This window comes from Cyclopterus lumpus, chromosome 13 (assembly GCF_009769545.1).
Source record: "Cyclopterus lumpus isolate fCycLum1 chromosome 13, fCycLum1.pri, whole genome shotgun sequence".
Classification (NCBI taxonomy): Eukaryota; Metazoa; Chordata; class Actinopteri; order Perciformes; family Cyclopteridae; genus Cyclopterus; species Cyclopterus lumpus.
Window position 1 is genome coordinate 1902517 of NC_046978.1, and position 22542 is coordinate 1925058.

Below are 22542 nucleotides of genomic sequence, written 5' to 3' on the forward strand. Positions count from 1 at the left end.
CAATTCAATTCAATTCAGTTTATTTTGTATAGCCCAATATCACAAATTACAAATTTGCCTCAGAGGCCTTTACAATCTGTACACATACGACATCCCTGTCCCAGGACCTCACCTCGGATCAGGAAAAACTCCCCAAAAATAACCTTTGACAGGGAAAAAAGGGAAGAAACCTTCTGGAGAGCAACAGAGGAGGATCCCTCTCCCCGGATGGACAGATGAATAGATGTCACAAGACAGGAACTATTTGAAGGGACCAAATGGAACAGGTTCCCTTTGTGGCTGCTCATTTCATTGATCAAAGTCAATTATAGACGTGTAGGGTTTTGCTTTGATGTTCGTACGGTGACTTTGATAGGTTGGACACTTTACCAGCCCCTCGTTTTGGTAATTTATTCTATATTTATAAATATTTTTGGTTGTACTGCTATGAAGACGAATACCATATGTTCATTCAATGTGGTTATAATAACTAGAACCACTGTGTGCTGTCTAATGACGAGTGGGAGCATGCTTTACGCAAATGAGTACGTGATGACCTCACTGGTATGATACTCCCCCTCTCTTTTTAATGAAGCTTTTTTTTCTTCTTCTTCTTGTCTCCACCTTTATGATATCTGGAGATACACCAAGGTCAGTTCAGTTTAAGACAAATTATATAATGCAAAACTAAAAAGGAGAAGAAGAAACTGTGGTCACTTGTAAGTTGTGCCTTATTACCATCACTGTATCGGAGCATACTGACGTGGTTTTGGCAGGATGTACCTCGGCAGAATGAGCAATGAGGGCCAGGCTCCCAAAGCACACGCACACTTACACAAGTGCAAAGAAAAGATTGTGATTTTTGTCCGAAGGCTTCTGTTGTCTGGGACCAAATTCCTGCACGCGTGTATCAATAAGAGGCTTTCTCTCACACGTCACAATAGGAACACACTTCCACCAGAAGAGGGCCATGCACAGTTTCACTGACTCGTCCCTAATGTCATTTTGATGCAGGCATGGAAGGATTTTACAAAATATGCAACGTTTATTCATCAGCGCCTTCTTGTCGTGGCGTGTTTCAACAGAGAACTCAATGTTCAGCTCACGAAGCATTTAAAACACTTGATGTTGTTTTACGAAAAGACAAACTTCCTGTTTTCTGTCAAGTACTTTCACCCCTTCTTATGGGAGAAAGATATAGTACAGTAAGTGTGCCTGGATATGAACAGTGAGGGTGGGGAACAATCTGTCCCCGGGCTTCTCATGGTTTGGCCAGAGCACATTGTATCACTAAAGTGGAGTTGGAGGGGAGCAGAGAGGAGAGGGTTTCCAAGTTTATTGACTCTCTTAAGTGAATCCTTTTGCTTTTGCTTTTAGGTTTATAGTTGCCATCTGTTGAACACGTTTAAGCCAGAAAATCTGTTTTTATTAAGTCTTATTTTCTTCAAACAACTCCAAACAACTCTGCCATCATTATAGTCACACAAGTATATTGATCTTACTGAAAAAATAACTACATAGATCAGTTTGCATTATATATTTTGTTATTTTGTCTATCATCAGTGCACATTTTTGTGTATGTGACAGTTGATGGATGTGCCCAAAATTTAAACATGCTAAAACATTCAGAGTGTCACATCTCTTCCTCCTTTGAAACAGCATATAATTGTTTAAATTTAGTTCAAATTGTCGTTGGGTTGACACACAGATGAATTATGATCAAGTGCGTCTAGTGTGCTGTTTAAGTTGTGTCATTTTGACAGAAAGTAATATTATGTCAATTCAATTCAGTTTATTTTGTATAGCCCAATATCACAAATTACAAATTTGCCTCAGAGGGCTTTACAATCTGTACACATACGACATCCCTGTCCCAGGACCTCACATCGAATAAGAAAAAACTCCCCAAAAATAACCTTTGACAGGAAAAAAAAAGGGAAGAAACCTTCAGGAGAGCAACAGAGGAGGATCCCTCTCCCCGGATGGACAGAAGCAATAGATGTCATGTGTACAGAATGAACAGCATTTACAAAGTTACATAAACACATTACATGAATATGTCAATGTATGAATGGAACTCCAATCCATGAAACAGAAGGAGGTAGAGAGGAGGGGGGGCGGCGCATCAGCAGGGTCAACGCGAGACCGGCTCACCAGGCATCAGACACCTCCAGGTCCAATGGACCCTATGAGACAACACAACGACTCCGGGGAGGAAGCAGAGTTAATAAGGTGCAATGGAGAGATGTAAATTCATCCATAAGGAGAGAGAGAAGAGGAGATAGGTGCTCAGTGTATCCTAAAACATCCCCCAGCAGCCTATAAGCCTATAGCAGCATATCAAGGGGCTCGACCAGGGCAAACCTGATTCAGCCCTAACTATAAGCACTATCAAACAGGAAAGTCTTAAGTCTATTCTTGAATGAGGTGACTGTGTCTGCCTCCCGGACTGAAAGTGGTAGCTGGTTCCATAAAAGAGGAGCTTGATAACTGAAGGCTCTGGCTCCCATCCTAAGATATGATGGTGCATCACCAATCAAGGCTTTGTAGGCGAGGAGAAGAATTTTAAATGTGATTCTTGATTTTACAGGGAGCCAGTGCAGAGCAGCTAATACAGGAGTAATGTGATCTCTTTTCTTAGTTTTTGTGAGTACACAAGCTGCAGCATTCTGGATCAACTGGAGGGATTTAAGAGACTTATTAGAGCAGCCTGATAATAAGGAGTTACAGTTATCTAGTCTGGAAGTAACAAACGCGTGAACCAGCTTTTCTGCATCTTTTTGGGACAAGATGTGCCTGATTTTTGAAATGTTACGTAGATGAAAAAAGCAGTCCTTGAGATTTGCTTAACGTGGGAGTTAAAGGACAAGTCTCTCTCTAAAAGATAACGCCGAGATTCTTTACTTTATTTTAGCGAGCTGGTTGGTCTCCTCTGGTTTGATCGATAGATATAATTGAGCATCATCTGCATAGCAATGAAAGTTTATAGAGTGTTTCCTGATAATGTTGCCCAAAGGAAGCATATATAAGGTCAATAAAATTGGTCCAAGCACAGAACCTTGTGGAACTCCGTGATTAACGTTGGTGGTCATTGAGGCTTCATCGTTTACAAATACAAATTGAGATCGATCTGATAAATAGGATTTAAACCAACTTAGTGCGGTACCTGAAATGCCAATCGACTGATCCAGTCTCTGTAATAGGATGTCATGATCAATGGTGTCGAATGCAGCACTAAGGTCTAATAATACCAGTACGGAGATGAGTCCTTTATCTGATGCAATTAGGAGGTCATTTGTAATTTTCACCAGTGCTGTCTCTGTGCTGTGATGTTTTCTAAATCCTGACTGAAACTCCTCAAATAAACTATTCTGATGTAGGAAGTCGCACAACTGATTTGCGACTACTTTCTCAAGGATCTTAGAGAGGAAGGGAAGGTTAGAGATTGGTCTGTAGTTAGCCAACACCTCTGGATTAAGAGTGGGCTTTTTCAGGAGAGGTTTAATTACAGCTACTTTGAAGGAATGTGGTACATGCCCTGTTAGCAAAGACACATTAACAATATCCAGCAGAGAGGTGCCAATTAAAGGCAACACGTCTTTAAGCAGCCTCGTTGGGATGGGGTCTAAGAGACAGGTAGACGGTTTAGAAGTAGAAACCGTTGAAGACAATTAGTCTAGGTTAATGGGAGAAAAGCTATCCAAATATACACCAGGGCATACAGCCGTTTCCAAGGCCACTCCTCTTGGTGACAGATCAGCAGTGGTTGAGGGCAAGAGATCATCAATCTTGCCTCTAATAGTTAAAATCTTTTCATTGAAGAAGTTCATGAAGTCATTACTACTGAGGTCCATTGGAATACACGGCTCCACAGAGCTGTGACTCTGTCCATCATATTATGGTCTCAACTGATGTTACAGTGGGGTTGACGGGTGACATCTGTATGTATACTGCACACACACACACACACACACACACACACACACACACACACACATACACACACACACACACACACAAACACACACACACACACACACACACACACACACACACACACACGTCTTAATTAGCCTTCATTATCCAAAACCAAATCCAACCCCCCTTTTCTGCTTTACCCAACATTTATTGTACAATGAATGTATTAACCATTTTGGGAAGAGGCAAATATGACCGGATGGAAAGGGAAGAGAGAAGAGAAAAGTGAAGAATGGACAAAAGGGATGAGGAAAAGAGAGAAAGATGAGGAAGATAAAACAGACAGTTAAAGAGAGAGGCATACAGGATGATGACGGATAGATCTAAGAGTGCATGTAGCAGTTTGGAGCTGATAACAAACTCACATGTAGGGATTATGAGTGTAATTTAACAGACTCAAATCTATTTGAGCGTATGTGCATGTGGAGGTCAAAGACAACGCTTTAATTAGACCCTCAATCTGTCATCTGTCCGTCCAACCAGAGTGGTTGGGAAAGCCTCCAGGCGGTCTTAAGTCCCCGTGCCACAGTGGCCTGCCTGCCTCTCAATGTCAGCCAGGAAACTCCGAGCCAAAGAAATTCCCACTTCTCTTATCGCAGATCCAGATCAGAGCTGGCTCAGCACTCTGCACACGATCGATGGAGGGGTGATTACAGGGGGACCTGGTCACCACAACCTGGAAAGACATTGGCACGAGCATGCAACCACTCACATTCATTTACAGTATTCATGTACAAAAAACCCCACATAAGCTTAATTATAAGTTGTTTTTATTTAATGTAAAATCAGGGTTTGACAGACAAAAATGTAAACCATGCACTCTCCCTCTGAGGAGGAGATGCTCCTCAGCAAACCCCCTTGTCTCTTTTTAATATTTATCAGCTCCACTCTCTTAACTTTACAGCAAACTGAGCAAACTGCAAGTCATGCTGCAGATGGTTTCCCACAAATTACCCTTCAAACACAATGGATCGACAATAGTCATAAAAAGCCATTCACAATTGCTAAAGATGCCTTGTTTCGTCCAAAACCTAAAGATACTCAATTTACTCTCATATATGACAAAGATACAAAGCTAATTGTCACATTTGAAAAGCACCAGAACAAGAGAATGTTTCATATTTTTGTATAAATAATCCATTAGTCTGTCATCTCATTTAATTGCTGCAGGGTCTGACAGTCTGCCCTGTGCAGTTGTGGTTCTAGTTCTGGTTCTCCAAGGCCTCGCTTCCCTTCAGAGGGCCCAGCAGTACGGCCTGGGCCTGCAGCAGTGTGGGGACGGTGTTGGCTCCAAGGCCCGACTGGAGGCTGAAGTCTTAGCTGAAGGGGTTTCTGGTGAACCTGCATGCTGTAAATCGTAAATAGATATCGTGGGGAATTACCTGATCACAGGCATTAGGAATAACTATATAGAAATCACCAATCTTTTAAATTGACACATCTGTATGTGGTCTCATTCCATGAGATTTGCTTCAGTCAGGACTAAAGCAGGCAGCAGTTTTCTCGCCCTGCTTGGACCGAGTTCATGACCTTTCCCTTGCGTCTCCTCCGTGTGCCTTCTCGCTCCCCATTGTGTACAGTTTAATGACATGGTCTTAAAAATAGGTTTTAAAAAAAGAGGGAAAAGATGAATCTGCGGGGTGACCGCAATCTGGTCGCTGAACTCGCGAGTGACCAATCGCTGGCTTTTAGTTGCCAGAACAAATCACACACCAGCGTGTCGATGTCTTTATAGCGCGGCACGAGTGTATGTGTGTGTGGGTGTTATATTTTGGAGAGAATCCACACTGAAGACTATTTTTTTTCTGCAGAGTGCAATGACTCCTGAGGTCTAGGCTGGTGGACTGGTACGGTCAGGGGAAGCTTTTTATGTATATATAATTAAAGCACGTGTGTGTGTGTGTGAGAGTGAATGTGTTCTTTGCATATCAGGAGAACCGTTCACCTGATCTACTTCACACTTATTGATGGGCACCCAAGGACATGCAATGTCAAAGTTGGTGCAATTTGGTCATAAGACACGTTCAGTATTGATACACTTTGAATAAACAAGCAACCAGCGCTCTCTGCAGCAGCGGGGGCGGGTCTTCAGGACTCTGAGAACTGAGTCAAGCATGTTGTCCTTAGCGGGCCTTCACAGGCAACAGTTCACTTTTGAAGCTGGGCATACTAACAGGTTACAATCAGACTCTTCTTCACTTCCTTGGAGTCAACGAGCGATGAGTGGTTCTAGAGAACGAGAAACGATCAGCCCATCCAAATGGCCACACTGCAAACAGTGGAAAGGTCTTTTAGACATGGTTCTTAAAATGTTATTCTTATTAGTTTGCCTCATGTCATAGTTCTTTCCTTCTGAGTGTGCTCATGGTCCCAGAGGAGGTATGGAGGGAGAAGGGTTGACTAATGTCTGTGTGAGCTTGGTGTGTTTATATTTGTATTTGTGTGTACATGTTTATGTGATAAATGTCTCTTCCTGAAAACAGTCAACAACTTTCCCTGAGAGCCGGAGACAGTGTGAAGACTGGTTCCTGTGAGCAAAGAAGACTTCAACAACTTAGCCTCACATCAAAACAACAAAACAGCTCTTTTTAATACTCACGAATGCAAGCAAGTTGTATGAATAGCCGACAGGAAATCTGTACAGACTGGACAAAATGTTTTTCTCTAGCTGAGCTCAGGTCCTTATATAACAGACGGTAGATTTTTCCACTGACTCAAACGGTAATTATATAAATCCTCTGTATGTGTTTGACAAATAGAGATAACATGTTGAAAGTGTTGTTTTGACTTCGCATATGCGTGTTTGTGTGTGGAAATGGGAATTGTTTTATTATAGAGCTTGTGTGAGTGCTGACTTTTATATAAAGCTGGTACGTGTGTACAGGTACCAGCTTGAGGATTATGATTTAAGGTGTTGTGAACATACAGAGTTGATCTTCATCCACCGTTAATGATGCTGGTGATGCATGGGAAAATACCAGACTCAAAAACATCTACTCCCACACTGATTTCTGCAGCTTGGATTGCTCCATGTTCTGCTTTTGTCCCCATGGATTCTTTTTAGGGTGGTTTTGTAGCCAGAGTTGCTTAGTGATTGGCTTCTGGTGGGTTTACATTATTGTGACATTTTTCTTTTTTAAAGAATTAGTGAAATTAATGAAAAACTAAATAGTCTTAAACATTTATTTTGTTTAAAGCTTTAACTTAAAAAGTCATAGCATTATGAAAATGGACCATTGATGATCAGTGAAAATCAGGCAAACAGATTCAGTATCTCCCACTTATGTAATTTGACTTTAAGGTGGGTTAGAAGGTTGGACACTGTGGTTGGGAACTAAAAGAGTCAAAATTCGTGACTTACCACAAGATGTGGCATCTGTTTATCATGAACAAAAGGATGGGAAACATTACCAAAAGTTTCCTTTCTGTCCATATGTAGCCTATTCATGGTGGCTGAAAATTAGGACATTGTATTATCACCCTGCTGCATTGTGGGATCTCCGTTTGCTGCAGAGTTATTACTCTGGCTATAAACAAGCTGAACATCTTACTCCCCCTCATTCTCGCTCCACTCTCTCTGGTCAATTCAACCTCTCTCGTTCCACCTCAGTGATATCGGACAGACGGTGTGCGGCAGGGACACAAGAGAGGCCCGCTGGTGTAAAGTTCCACTGGAAAACATGACGACTGAACATCACGTTAACCCAAGGACAGAGAGGAGGAATGATGGACACAAAGACACAGTGAAAGAAACGCATCTGCAGACATGTGTGTAGAGACGACACCAGCCCAGTGATCAGACGAGCTCCCTATAATGAGACATTGTCTGAGTACTAACGTAGAAAGTGTTGGCGTAAATCAGCCTTTCATTTTGCCGATAATGGGCACCTCCATTAAGTCAAACAGAGGGTATGGTTGTCCCGATCACGTCGTTGTCGTATACATGCACATTATCTCTCGGTCCACGAAATGTCTGATGGATAATGGAGTATAATTACCGTAAACCTTTTTTTGCCGGCTCAGTTCTTTCCTATTGTATTTCACTACGTGGGCCGTTAGATAAAGAGGTGTTCCCCAAGGCTGGACACGCTACGTGACCTAGTGGGCTTCATAGGTAGCCATTATTGGCATGGGGACTTTGGTGGTTGACTTTTCTTTGTCAAGCGTTTCTACTTTATGACGGAGAGGGAAATCCACACCAAAAGAATATTCATTGCCTTTTTTATTTAAATGTTGTTATCAAACTACACCCATATGCACCAATGATGATGAGCATTTTAATCAAGTCTAAAACAAGGATGTGTTATTCTGGACAAAATCTATAGAGCAATATGTATTTGTCCTGAGATTAAAACAGAAAAACAACCCTGTTTTGGTGACTGTGCATTTCTGAGATAATCTAATGGGTTTGTAAAGGTTTATGAGCCCAAATCTGAAGGATTTCTCAACCTGCAGAGAAGAAAACAATCCTTTGAGCTTCTCTGTCCTCTGACGATGCATCACCACACCGACTGACCAAATGACAAAGATATTTAAACTCTGGAGTTGGTGCTGATTCTGTGCACTGTCATCATTATTCACACCAGTCAAATATTTCCAGGACACAGCAAGTCAGTTGTGCCAAAAAACTGTAAACCTGACTTGGTCAGGCTTAACCTGGTCAATAGCTATGGCATATTGTTATTGCCACTCCCCAATCTATGCTAGGATTAGTGTAAACTTTCAGGAATTGAAAAGGACATACAGTATATGCTCTGTTCGGTGTCGGAGGCACTGACCAAGCTGCGTTATTTGACATGTTGGGAGTGAGAACAGGTCGGCTGTATTCACATGATGCATCTGGGTTGGCTTACTTTGAAAGGGCGATGTTGAAGTGAAAGGAAGAGATGCTGTTGTATGATTCTAAACTGTGGTGGATGGAGGGAATATAAAACGGATGAATAAGCGTATAAAAGACTAAAGCAAGGTGAAATAGTGTCTGTGCATGGACCAACTACGAGCGTGGCTTAGGTGTGTGTGTGGCGCGACACAGAGAGGCTGCAATAGCATCGGTTACATCAGAACCGAAGAATATTTATTCACTTGTCTCGATTCGCTTTGATAACAGTTTGATTGACAGATGGTTCATCCCATCGCCTTGAAAGCATTGTTTTTCCAAACAATGATGGCTTCTCAGAGGTTGTGTGTAATAACGACGATTCGGGTTAATCAGAACTGGTTCATGTACAGAACACTTATTTTACAGCACGGCATGCTATAAGGGCTAATAACAATAAGAGCATGGCGATAAAACTGGATTTACTGAAAAGAAGAGGGAAAAAAACTGTTTTAACTGTTTTGTGTTATATTACTTTCATATTTAGTGTTTGCTGCTAGTATACATCCACCATTTTCTCTGCAGAGGGACAATACTTAGACTTGTTGACTGTAAAGCACCAGCAGAGAACCACATGCTTTAAATGCAATTTAAAGGAGTTTTTACATGTTAATGTTTTAAGGCTGAGGCCTTTGTTGCATCTTAACCTCCTTTTTCCGTCCTGTGTTTCCTAACAAATGTTGAACATTGTATAATGACAAAATACCATAAACTGGTATTTTGCCAAGAGATCACTTGAAAAAAGCCTTTATCTGAAAGATGAAGCGAGAGCACTGCTAAACTGGAATAGCTTTACTTGAGGTACAATCAATTATGCTGCTGACTCAGCAGATAGCTCATTTGCACTGTGTTATGATCAGAATTTGTTTGGTGTAGCTTTAAATTTGGACTTGACAGTAAGATACATCATGACATTGAAAATAAGATCATCGCAGTGTCCTGCTAACCAGAAGCATGTGCTCTTCACAAACACACCAATAATGTGCCAGCTTGACCCCACTTCACACCTGCTTCTCAGTCACCTCACACAAGGAGAGGAGTCCCACTCATGCTTGTGTTTCCTCTTTTGTGGTTCCTTCCTTCGTTCACAGCTTCATCCAGTAAGATTTCTTTGCGCAGCAGCTGCATGACATCAAGGAGCCAGAAAAAGCTCTCCAACACATTAACTCTGGTCCTGTCCCCAAAAACCACCACAGCAGAGAATAGTATCCGTGTTTTTGTCAAGCCTTTGCCATTACTTCTTTATTACGGCTATTTTTAGGTCTCCTGAACAAAACAGAAGATGTGACTGGTCATCTGATGTTGTCGCGACTTGTTATTTGAATGTGTCAAACAACAGCACCAAGGCTTTTGGGTAATTACTGTTTTACAGTTTTGGAACTGTCGTCACAAGGTGTTTTAGATTTTGTATCCTGTTTGGTTGTTTTCACATAAAATGACGAAGGTGCCGATGGTGTTGGAGTCTATCGGCTTCTTTGTTGTGTACGTTGGGATATTCTGAGAGGCGTTAATATCCTGTTATATTCTGCTCCTGAGGTTTTCTCTCCCTTTGTTTCTGTTCTTTTGTTTGTCTCTCGTTCTTTCTTTTGGTCTCGCTCTACTATTTCTACCCACACATTAATCTGACTGCAGCCTTCAAACTTAAATGATTTGACAGCGCAAGAGCTGAGAGATCTCGAAAGAGCAGAAGTCAGAAAAAGTGTGAGTTCAGGGACGTGAGACACAAACGGTACGGCAAGCAGACAAAAGAACTCCAGTTTCCTTGACAAGGATTGTTCTGTTCATTGATGAGTGTATTTGTGTTGAAAGATGTTTTAGGGCCATTGTGGACTACAGTATAGGGTAACGGTTGCCTGTTCCATTATAAAACGCATCCAAGCCACAGCATGATATACATAACTCAACATCACTCGCACTAGATAAAGATTAAGTGCCTCAAGCAGAAAGCTAAATTTGGCCTCACACAACTGATTAGTTTTGTGATTTTGAGCCATGAGCTCAGACAAAAGGTTGTGCAGGTATTTACAGAAAGGGAAATTATTAAATTAAATTAAGAGATGGTTTTGTACAGTTATAAACTATGAGGGATTATATACAGATGAATTAGGAGACATTTTGTAAATACACATATTCACTCTCTTGCTGAGAGTTATCGCCAGCAGATGGTTAGCTTAGCCTGGATCTGTCTAAACATAATACAATCTGTTTACCAGCACCTCTGAGGCAAGTGTATTAACAGTGTTGTTTTTTGTGATTCAATGGGTGATTATGTGTGGGGCTATTTATTTAGCCTAAAGTGTCTGGTAGGTGGACTTTGTTACCTTTGGACAGAACGAAGCTTGCCTTTTCCCCATTCCCATGTCTTTATGCTAAGCTAAGCTAAGCTAACTGGCTTCTGGCTGCAGATTCAAATGAGTGGTCACAATCTTTACATATAACAATAAAAAAAGTATTTTTAAAAAATGTGGAACTATTTCCTTTCAGAGATGAAGCAGAATTTTGCCCTGCAGTTTGTCCGACCTGGTGGAAAAGAAGGATGGGTGTTTGAATGCATCAAGGCCATGCGTCGACACAGGGGTGGTCATGCGCCCAGTAGGTCCAGTGTGTAGTTTCATGTGTGGTGGTCACTTCTCTAGTGGGTTTGGGGGCAAAACCTCAGACAAATTGGATTTAAATGCAAATGCATCACACGCAGACAATCATGGCTTGGAAAGTCTGGCTGCTAACTTCTAAGGGTAGTGGTCAGGGAGCTGTCATGTTTGAACATCCTTTTTTGGACGTGCTTTCGCATGCATTTTGTATTTCAAACACATTTCACTGCATGTGCTGCAAACAGTTTACATGGGAAGCAAATTTCTGCATTTCTCTTCTCACCACATTCTTTATCTTTGCATTAGCTCAAATCCAGTAAGGGAATACTTTTTAATCAGTACATAATGGGAGAAGGACTCTTATTGGGGGAAACTTTTGCTTTTGCACCCCATACTGGAATGTGCGAGCCTTTTCAAACAGGTTAAAGTCAGTGTGCTGTATGATAATGATTTTGGATTACATGCACAAATCAATTTCGCCATGCTCTGCTGGACTTTAAGTACGGCCGTTTCAGTCACTGCACCTCTGGAGGTCAAGCGAGGTCGTCAGAGGAAAACCAACATTCCTCTACCCCTCTAACCCCGTCCAATTTGTTACTTGACACTTTCCAAAAACAGAGTTACTTAATTGTAGGTGCTATTTTTGTTTTGCTCTCTCTATCATTGTCGTTTTATTGATCGTTCTTTTCTTTTTTTCCGGTTGTTTGTGCTAGTGTGTTGTGTGTGATCGCATAAGGCCATCTGTATGAGCACGTGTATGACATGTAATTAGCCTCTTGCTCTGCTCTGTATAGCATTTTAATAAATGTTTCTATATATACACTGTATCATGCTATCAGGCTGAAGTTTATAGCAATTTAGCACTCCCTACCACTTTCTCCTCTTTCTAGCCCTCTCTCGTCTCCTCCTCTATAGCTCTGCTGTTCCCTCAGTCCCTCAAGTTGTTTTTTCTGTCCTCGCTTTATCTTTCTCCTACTCCCTGAAATTATGCTTCAGTAATCTTTCATTGGCATGAGGGCCTTGCTGGACCAAAATCATAAACTAGTTAATTTATTTTATTTTCTTGCTTGTGTAAGGCACATTCCAGATGTGTGCGTGTGTGTGTGTGTGTGTGTGTGTGTGTCACCTGCATGAACAAGTATAAATTATAGCGCAAATAATGTGTAAAAAAGTCATATCACCACACCCTTACTGTACACGTATACTGGTGACATGCTGCATACGTGTGTCTATGTGTGCTGAACACACATATAAAGAGAATGAATGGGTTTGAGTGGAGAAGCGTTGATTTCTTGCTAACTAATGTTTAAAACATTACGTTTTGCTGCGTGGTCAAGAGGTGCATTAAACTGGCCTCACCCTTCAAGCACACTTACAACACACACACACACATATGCTTTTTTAGTTGTGATAGAAGGGGCATGTCCCAAGGATGTCAGGGGTGTGTCTGTGGTCAGAGTGACAGTATAAGACACAGGCAGGTACATTGAACTTTCCATTCAGTTTCACTCGACTTGAGCTTTGTATGACTTCTCTGACTTTTCAAGTTGCATTTTAATGTCTCACAGTTTGAACTTTATGTCATTTCAGATTTTGTATCTTAATTTTGTAGCTGTGAAGTCCAGTAGTAAGTTGTGAGATTCCAAGGGGCACCGAATTGGACTTTTATCAAGTGTTTGTGTCGACAGCTGTAAGAAAGTTAGATTTGAGTTTGATCCTGACTCAGCATTTCGAGCAGCATACACAGCATTTTAGCTGAGTTTCCACGGCAACTGTGCCAATCAGCTGCAAATCTGGGGTAAGAATGCAGCTTTGTCTTTCTCCTCTCTTTACCATTTTCTCATCTCGTAAATTCACTTTCTTTATCTATGCCTTAACCATAAGGTCTCCATCTTTGTCTGTTATTTTCTCATATCTTCTCTTTTGTTTGATATGTTCCAAATGCTTTTTGTGTTTTAATTTTGGTCAGCAGCAGCAGTCTGTCACATACATTTTGCCTCTCCGGTAATACTGGTCTCGGGTGAATTCACAGTCTTGTAATTGTGGCCACAAATAGGAGTGTTTATTTTAACACATTTCTTGCAACAAATAAATTTTGCCAGTTACTTTATTAATAGGATGTCATATGGCACACGTTGTAAGATTATTATGTGTATGTCACAGCAGTTTGACAAATTGTTATAACGATTCTTTAGGATTCTGGATTGTCAGTCTTGGAATTCAGTTTATTTCCTTTTATTCATTCTTGGGTGTAAACGATGTGTCACACTCTAGGCCTGTTACCAGTTGTTCAGTGGAGGGAGTCAAGCTAATCCGGAGTTTAGGTTAAGATTTAGAACAGCTTGCCTGGATAATCTTTGGCATGTTGGGGGCCATCCTGCCGACTGCTCTGCTGCCTTTTTAATGTAACAGCATATCATATTTTGACACTACATGATTTTGGCATGTTGCATTAAGCAGTGACATCTCAAATGTAAAGATGAGCCAGCATCAGTGTCAGGATACTATAAATGGACATGAGCATTTCTCATTGATTAGTGAACTCAGGTTGGATTTCATTTTTGTCAATGAAACTATATAGAAGCATCAGTTAAAGAGCAGTAATACATATATTGCCAACCATTTGTTCTGTGTGAATAATGATTATATATGCGGATACTATGAAGTTATGCTATTATAAATGAGCTGTTGTTAAATATTTTCCGTCTGCACATTTCTAACAGTTGACAACATTGCTTTGCTGGCATACAATCGGACTCATATGAGAGTTTTTCCTTAGATTTATTTCCAATAACACTGCAAAATAAGGCAATACAATCATCCTCAGCTCTTCATGTGTTTGTAATCTCTATCACAATATCACTTAGTTTTGCTGACTTTAATACATTAAAATAATTTGCTTTTTCTGTCATACCTAAATGTCCAGATAGGTTTATCCCAGAGGCAGCATATCAAGCATTGAGAAAGTCAGTATGAGTGGCAAATGAATAATTTCTTTAAATATGTATGCAAGTGCCTAAAATAGCCACAGAAAAGCCACGGTTCATTCACTCCTGTCCATAAAAAGAGCCTGATTCATGTTAAATGTTATTTACAGCTGCTCCTCACCTCCCTGCCACTCGAGTCACTGCACTCTGAATGAGTCGCAACAAATGACTCAGGTGTTTTTGAGAGCGTGCGGGGTATAGTGTGAGTGTGCAAGCTTATGTATCGCGTGTGTCCGTGTGACAGAAGCGGTGTAATGTAATTTATTATGTTGTGTTGGGATATGTCATGTTGTTGTATGCCATCCGTATGGGACTAGAACATATTCCTATGCACTTAAGAGGTTAATAAATGATGTTGAAGAAAGGGCACAGTTGTGTTTGACTGAAGTGACACAGTTGATTTTTATAATGCACTTTAAAACTCATGTTTATACGAACCGGACCATGTTTTAAAATAAACTTACTCTCTAATCTGTTCCTGTCATCTCTCTCCTCTAGATCACATGCACATAGTAGAATACATTGAAGAAGATGAGGAACCACCTTTGCTGCTCAGCTCTCGTCCTTCTCACGGTAAATATGTGCACATATGTGTTTGTGTGTGTTCTTTATAGACCAGGTGGCAATTATGCTTCATGATTTGGAGTTTTAATGCAAACCTCGGCTGACTCATGAGCATGTGTGCGCATGTGCCTTCCAGGTGTTTGGCTGTAGTGGGACTGCAGCAGTGCAGTGTCGGTGGGGGGAAGGATGTGTGTGTCTGCAATGCCCCGCTGGCCAGGCGCCTTCCAAGGTGAGACAACAAACTGAAATAAAGTTATTCATCTCAACTTAACCCACTTTGAGGGACATTTTTAGTACAAACATGTCACTGATGTTAACATATCTGTTGATATCAAGGGATTTAGTTTTAAAGTAATATAGTATAGAGAGTGCAAATGAATTGTGTCATGTCAGCTACAGCCAAATGTTGAATATATTGTTCTTTGCATACTGTGTGTATATATATATATATATATATATATATATATATATATATATATATATATATATATATATATGTGTATGTATATATATATATATATATATATATATATGTAATGATCACTGTGGTTCATTTCCATCACTTACCTATTAACTTTCTAAAGCCCCGACCAGAGTTTTTATTTTCCTGTCTACCTTATACATTCTATTTAGAGTCACCACAGCCAACGTAAACCAAGTTATTTGCTTCCAGAAATCCATCTTTAATAATGGAGAACTTGTATGGCATTGCTTTCACATTGCATTTTATCAAAAGGTGGATATGTGTTTCTCTTCTATTGCAGGTTGTATTTATGAAGTTTTAGTAGATCACATGATGTTACTGAGACTTGGATACCTGTATTTACCTTTTTTTGAATAGTCTATGGAGCTATTTATTTGAAACAGCTTGTTTTGATTCCAGTCACCACAGAGACTCTAACACTTTGACAGCTCCAGCGGGATGCTTTATTGTGTGCTTGTGCATTATTTTGCTTGAGTTTAGAAGTCTTTTCTGTCATGCCAGGCTTGTGGGCAGATCCAAAGGCCAACAGAAGAAGTGCAATGTGAGTTGTGCCCATCTGGAAGCTTTTCAGACACATTCGACTCTGAGCTTTGCCGCCCACACGCATCCTGCAAGATCCTCGGCCTTAAGGTTGCAACCCTTGGCACTGGGACCTCAGATGCTGTCTGTGGGGACTGTCTGCCCGGGTAAGACCTACCTGTCTGCTTGCAAACCCAACCACGATTAAATTAAACTGTTGGTTTGACATGCAAAGTACTTTGCTCGAACATGCACATTGTAAACTTTTATTTGTTCCAAATAAAAAAATATGATGAACACGAAGACACACACAACACACACTACGTCATTCACCACAATAGCACACATAAAACCGCTGATTCATTCTTTAATTGTCGAACGGTCCTCCACTTTCTTTTTCTCTCCACGTCCATCTCTCTAATTGTGCTTTTATTTTCTCTTATTTGTTTTTTCCATTTACAGATTTCACTCCACTGCCGCAGGGGAAGTTTCCACCCAAAGTCTGTGTGTGAAAAGTAAGCAGGATCCTGCAGCATGTGTGTTTTTTAAACTTCACATGCTACTGGTCCATCATTCAATTCACGATCTTCACTTGTTTTCCATGTGGATAAGACCATGCTCTTAAAACAAATGTTCTCCCGTCTCTCAGCGGCCTTGCGTGTCAGAGCGGTGCGTACAGTGGGTAGAGGTCCATCGATTGGTGCAGGAGGGCCGGTCAATGGCACAGTGGTACGAAGTGCCGAGGAGAAGACAGCAGAGTACGCCGTGTTTGCCTTGGTGCCCATCTTCTGCGTGATGGGCCTGTTGGGAATCCTCATCTGCAACATCCTGAAGAAGAAGGGGTACCGCTGCTCTGCTGACAAAGAGGGAGGAGATGTAGAAACTGCCACACCGCAAAAAGAAGGTGAGAAAGCTCAAATGACGGGGATTGCAACAAAAAAAAGACATGAAAAGGAAGAAAATAAAGTTTTGAAAAAAAGCACATAGAAAGTAGGAGAGCGAGTGATTACTGACACTATGATTCACTTTATGTTCAGGTTGTTGTCACGTTTGCCCATAAAAATGACAAATTAGCACACTCGCGTGCACACGATGTGGTTTACTGTTGTCAGGGAGAATCCAAGCCAAGCCCAAAGGGCAATGTCTTTGTGTGCAGGCACAGTCCATGTATCTCTGTAATGTGACTGCACGCAAGTCTAGATGGGAGGCTTTTTTTCTCTCTTTCAACTTTGACCTTTCAGGGGTCATTACATGGGAAGCATGCCGTGTTTTTCTAAGCATACACTGTTTCCCCTGTACTTTTCCTATCTGAAAAGGGGAAGAAAAAGCATTCCCATCAACTCACTCACCCTACTGACGTCAGAGAGAAACTAACTTGGGTAAACACAAAAAGAAGTATGAAGAGGGGCGGAGGAAGGCAGACGAAGAAGAGAGACAGAAGGATGGCGGTGTTATTAACCGAAAGTGTGACTGATGTCAATAAATGGAAGTCTTAAGAGAGTGTAGAGAGAGAAAGAGAGAGACATGGGAATCAAGCAATAAGATACAATATGTGTTAAGTTGCACTCCTGCTCTCAATGGGTTGCACAGTCTCAGCATAACGTGAGAGCTCTGTATGCCTGTCCTTTGTAAAGGTGTAAAGTTGTATTGTCCTGGAGGACTCTTCATAGAACTGGAGTCCTTCAGTCCTTGACCTTGGAAGGTGTAATCTTGATATCAAAGCAGACATGCCGGTCCAGCCAGCAGCTGGTTAGCTTAGCTTACACAAAAAACAGCTAGCATAACTGGCCATTAAAGCTTGCTTTTCAACATGTTAAACAATAAATTGACATTTCCACACCCTGATTTTTTAACAAATGAACAAATAAGATATTTTACGATTTAATTAGTGAGCTTTCGAGGTGCTGGTTGGTGGATTTTGTAAGTATTGGACAGAGCCAGAAAAATATTCCTGTTGCTATTTCCCCCCTTGCTTTATTGGTTATGCTAAGCTAACTGCCTGTTGGCTGTAACTTCATATTTAAGGGACAGATATAACATAAAATAATATATAAGATATACTTTATTATCCAGCAGAAGAATTTGTCTTGGGCTCCAAGCAGCGGCATTCCACAATACACAATCACAATCCACATGCACGTATAGAACATAAATACACTCATGCATAAACATGCTTAAATACACATGTCGAAAGTGATATCAACCATCTCATCTTACTCTCAGTAATAACTTATGTGTCAGCACATAAGTGCATTCCTTTAAACAACCGTTGCCTCTCTGAGTCTACATAAAGAGCTCATCATGCTAAACAACTAATAAATTACACTTTCAAATTTAAAGTTTCAAAAGTTGTTTTCCTGTTATTGTGCTGCAGTCTATCTGTGTATCCGTTACTGCCGTGTAGTGTGTTAGAATTTAAACAGATTGAAAGGCTCAGCCGGCTTTCCCCTCAATCACCTGATGGTGCGAGGCTCAGAGGAAAGCTGTGTGACAGCCAAGTAGCCGCACGTCAGGCGACAGGAGCTTCAGCCTCAACAGATCAGACCATCTGTCAGCACGTCCCACGTCAAGATACTGTTTACCTGCTGCTTTAAATAACGTACTGTATCCCATCATGAGGACTAAAAAGTTTAGTTTAGCAATGTTTTTATGCAAATATCAAAATATCCATTTCTTGGGTTTTGTTTTGTCTCTGTGCCCCCTTGGTTGACTGCACCTGCTTCTTTGTACAGCTACATATTCTCGTTTCTTGATACGATGAGCTAAGCGAGGACATCCACAGTAGTTCGCTAGCTCATTGTTCTGGATTACAGGGAGGGCATTGCTATTTTATTTCAGTTCTTAGGTTTTTATATCTTCCGCTTCATAAAATTTCATCGGAAACCACCAAAATAATATATGTCTTTTATGCTACAAAGATGAGTGTTGTGAAGCGGTGATTTCAGGTCTCCGGGAGGACCGGCAGAGGTCAAAGGTCATGGCAACGGCCTTTCTGTCAAAGATATCTGCCTTCTGTTTGCAGCTTTGCTTTGGGCTCTTCCTCTCCGAGCACTTTGTTGTGAAACTTAAGACATCTCTGCAACTAAATAGAAACTCCCTGAATCCCCATTCCCCCTCAATTGTCTTTATCTGTCCTCACAATCTCCATTCATCGATTTCTTGAAACCTAACACCCCCTCCCCCACTCATATGAACATGACACTATTCACTCTCCTTTCCCAGCCAGATCAATAATTCAATCATCTCATGGTTTATGTCTCTTCTTTCTTTCTCCTCTTATCTCTCCTCTCCTTCTTTGTTTCCTCTACTTGTTTCTATCTCTTCTGATATCCAATTTTTTAAATCTGTTATGTCAATTTCTGGAGCTTTTCAGGGTCCCCTGGCTATGTGTTCTCGATACATGAACACCTTTGCATGAAAATGTCTCAATGTGAGTTTGACTCACTGAAGGATTGATTCAAAATGTATTATGTTAATTTAAGATATCGTGCAGATAACAATATTATTTTTACTTTTCATTACTTTGAATACTTTGAATGGACAATTTCAGCCTTCGCGTAAAGATAGAAGAAAGATTAAATCTATGTTTTAACATTTTACAAAGAGTATTTTTTTCTGTTGCAAGTAAGCAACAGCAACTAGAGTGACACCGTATGACCTCCTTCACTCTCAGCTCCCCTCTTCCTCTCCTCCTCAACAGCTTTGAGGACAGATGATGCAGTGGTGCAGTGATAAGCAAGTCTGCATGCGTGAGTGAGACAGATAAAGGACGAGAGAGGGGAGCATATTAAGCAAAATAAAGTTTGTAAATACGACAGAACGTGAGTAATGTAAGGAATTAAACAAAATTAAGAATAATAGGATGATCAGAAGGCAACAGGTGGCTTTGGATGCTGCCCAGGGGAAATGTGCCTCTCTGCCTCTTCTCGTCTGTTGTTATGTAACTATCCTTGTTACAGTGTGCTGTCTGTCTGTGTGTGTGTCTGTGTGTCTGTCTGTCTGTCTGTCTGTCTGTCTGTGTGTCTGTCTGTCGGTCTGTCTGTCTGTCTGTCTGCAGTAGTCATGACTGGGCTAACGTTAGAGCTAAATCTCTTACTCAAGCACTTTTTTTCATCATCTCTGCTCAGGGGGAACACCCATGGGGATAAATTACAGCGAGGCCAAGCTGAACTTGGCAGCGCTGAAATCAGACTCTGCAGAGGTAACTCTGGCTGTGCAGAGCTGCAGACAGATACAACGTTGACTTATGGGAGAGAGCCGTGACAGGGAAGCTGAGGGGCAGAGACAGAGAGGACAGAAGATGTCGTGAGCCAAATCGCCAACTTTGCGATTACTCAGCCTGCTCAGCCACAAGGGCATAGTGAAAAATAGAGTTTAGTTGCCACCGTTTCATCCATGTTATCGCTACAGGACTACAGCATTTGAACTGCTTTTATTTATTTTTTATTTTGAAGCTCAAACTTCAAACTGAACAAACTGAAACTCATCTAAGATACAAGGTGACTGACTGGTGACAGAATGTGGCTGACACTGAAACATTGAACACATGGGTCTGACTCTGTTGAAGGAATAAACAGAGAATGAATGCCACACTGTGAAATGGATGCCGTTATCCTCGCATAGCAACAGCCACTGTGGAGACACAGCTATTGTTATAACCTAACAACAGCCCGTGACTGCTTATGCAAGAAGACAAATAGACACAAACGTGACAAGAGTCACAGTCACATTTGGCTCTGTAACACACAATACTGTATAAACAGTCACCTGGGGGTCTGGTACACACACACACACACTCACACACACACACACAAATGGAGCCCTGTGTGCTTCAACACTGCTGAATGGAGTGTGATCGCTGAGTGAGCTATTCTGGACCCCCATGTGCCCTTCATTGCCCTCCTCTCAGCTGCCTCACTGGGCTGTCCTATTATGGGATGGTCGGGAGGTGTTGCCATGGAGGCATATCTATTCTTTTTTGTTCAGTTATCCACATCCATCTTTATCAGTCCCATCGTGTGTGCACTGTGTGAACTTTGCTCACTCTGTTGTAAATGTAATTTAAAGCAAATCCATCTCTTGATTGTGTTCATTCTATTTTAACATATAACCGGCGCTAACAGGAGGAACATAGGGTACATTGTAAGATACAAACATTTATTTAATTGAATTTCATTTCAGAATATGGAAATGACTTAATGTTATGGTTTGTCTCTGACCCCAAGCGCACGACAACAGCAAGGTTTAGTTCTAGCCGAACACACGGCGTAGTTTATTGAGCACAACAAGTCACTTAGAAAAGAAACACAAAAAACTCAAAGTGTCCCCTTAGTCCACGGGTGATCGAACATCAAACCCCAAAAAATCCAAGAAAATACTCCACACAAAAAAGTCAGCAAAGACACGAGGGAAAGTTCAGTGACGACACAAGGAGGAAAGTCCACGGACATCATGGCTGAGTCCTGACAATACCCCCCCCTCTACGGGAGCCACCTGGCGACTTGCCAGGCTTCTCGGGATGGGCCTGATAAAAGTCAGTCAACAGTCCTGGGTCCATGATGAGCTGGCGGGACACCCAGCTTCGTTCCTCCGGACCATAGCCCACCCAGTCCACCAGAAACTGGTACCCACGTCCTCGTCGGCGAACATCCATCAGTCGGCGAACCTTCCACTGAGGGTGCCCATCTACGATCTTAGGGGGAGGTGGAACTGGGGCAGGAGGCATCAGGGGACTGTGGGAGACAGGTTTAATTCTCGACACATGGAACACTGGATGGATCCTCATGGAGGTTGGAAGTCTCAGCCTCACCGCTGCAGGACTGAGCACCCTTGTGATCTCAAAGGGTCCAACGAACCGGGGATCCAGCTTCTTAGCGGTTGACTGCAGGGGAAGATCCTTGGAGGACAGCCAAACCTTCTGCCCCAGTTGGTATGCGGGCGCTGGGTTCCGGCGACGGTTGGCTCCTCGGCTGCCACGTTCAGCCGCTCGGAGTAAGGCGGCTCTGGTGACCTCCCAGATACGACGACACCTGTTCAGATGGGTCTGCACGGAGGGAACTGCCACTTCCGACTGCTGAGCAGGAAAGAGCGGCGGCTGGTAACCCAGAGACGCCTCGAAGGGGGAGAGGCCGGTGGCGGAGCTGACCAGGGAGTTGATGGCGTACTCGACCCAGGGGAGGAACCGACTCCAGGAGGATGGTCTCCTGGCTGCCACACAACGGAGCGCAGACTCCACGCTCTGGTTCATCCTCTCAGTCTGTCCGTTTGTCTGTGGGTGATAACCAGAGGAAAGACTGACAGAGGCGCCCAACCCCTTGTAAAATGCTCGCCATACCTGGGAGATGAACTGGGGTCCTCTGTCCGAGACGACGTCCTGGGGGAGACCATGAAGCCGGAACACGTGGCTCGTCAGGAGGTCCGCCGTCTCCAACGCCGAAGGGAGTTTAGGGAGGGCCACCAGGTGCACCCCTTTACTGAAACGGTCCACTACCGTTAGTATCACCGTCTTCCCCTGGGAGGGCGGAAGTCCAGACACAAAGTCCAATGCCACGTGGGACCAGGGAC

The 22542-nt window shown here is 42.1% G+C and overlaps 1 protein-coding gene across 2 annotated transcripts in view; it reads left to right on the top strand.

Moving 5' to 3' along the window:
* Positions 1 to 22542, top strand: part of relt (RELT TNF receptor) — a 32849-nt gene that overhangs the window by 507 nt on the left and 9800 nt on the right. Inside the window, exons 1-6 of one of the 2 annotated variants that reach the window (XM_034549308.1) lie at positions 12939 to 13222; positions 14910 to 14984; positions 15112 to 15204; positions 15961 to 16145; positions 16441 to 16493; positions 16628 to 16882. In XM_034549308.1, the coding sequence (XP_034405199.1) occupies positions 14943 to 14984; positions 15112 to 15204; positions 15961 to 16145; positions 16441 to 16493; positions 16628 to 16882 (628 nt within the window). In that variant the 5' untranslated portion in view covers positions 12939 to 13222; positions 14910 to 14942. Of the gene's footprint in view, positions 1 to 12938; positions 13223 to 14909; positions 14985 to 15111; positions 15205 to 15960; positions 16146 to 16440; positions 16494 to 16627; positions 16883 to 22542 lie in introns of those variants that run through there. The other variant, XM_034549307.1, reaches the window with a different exon arrangement.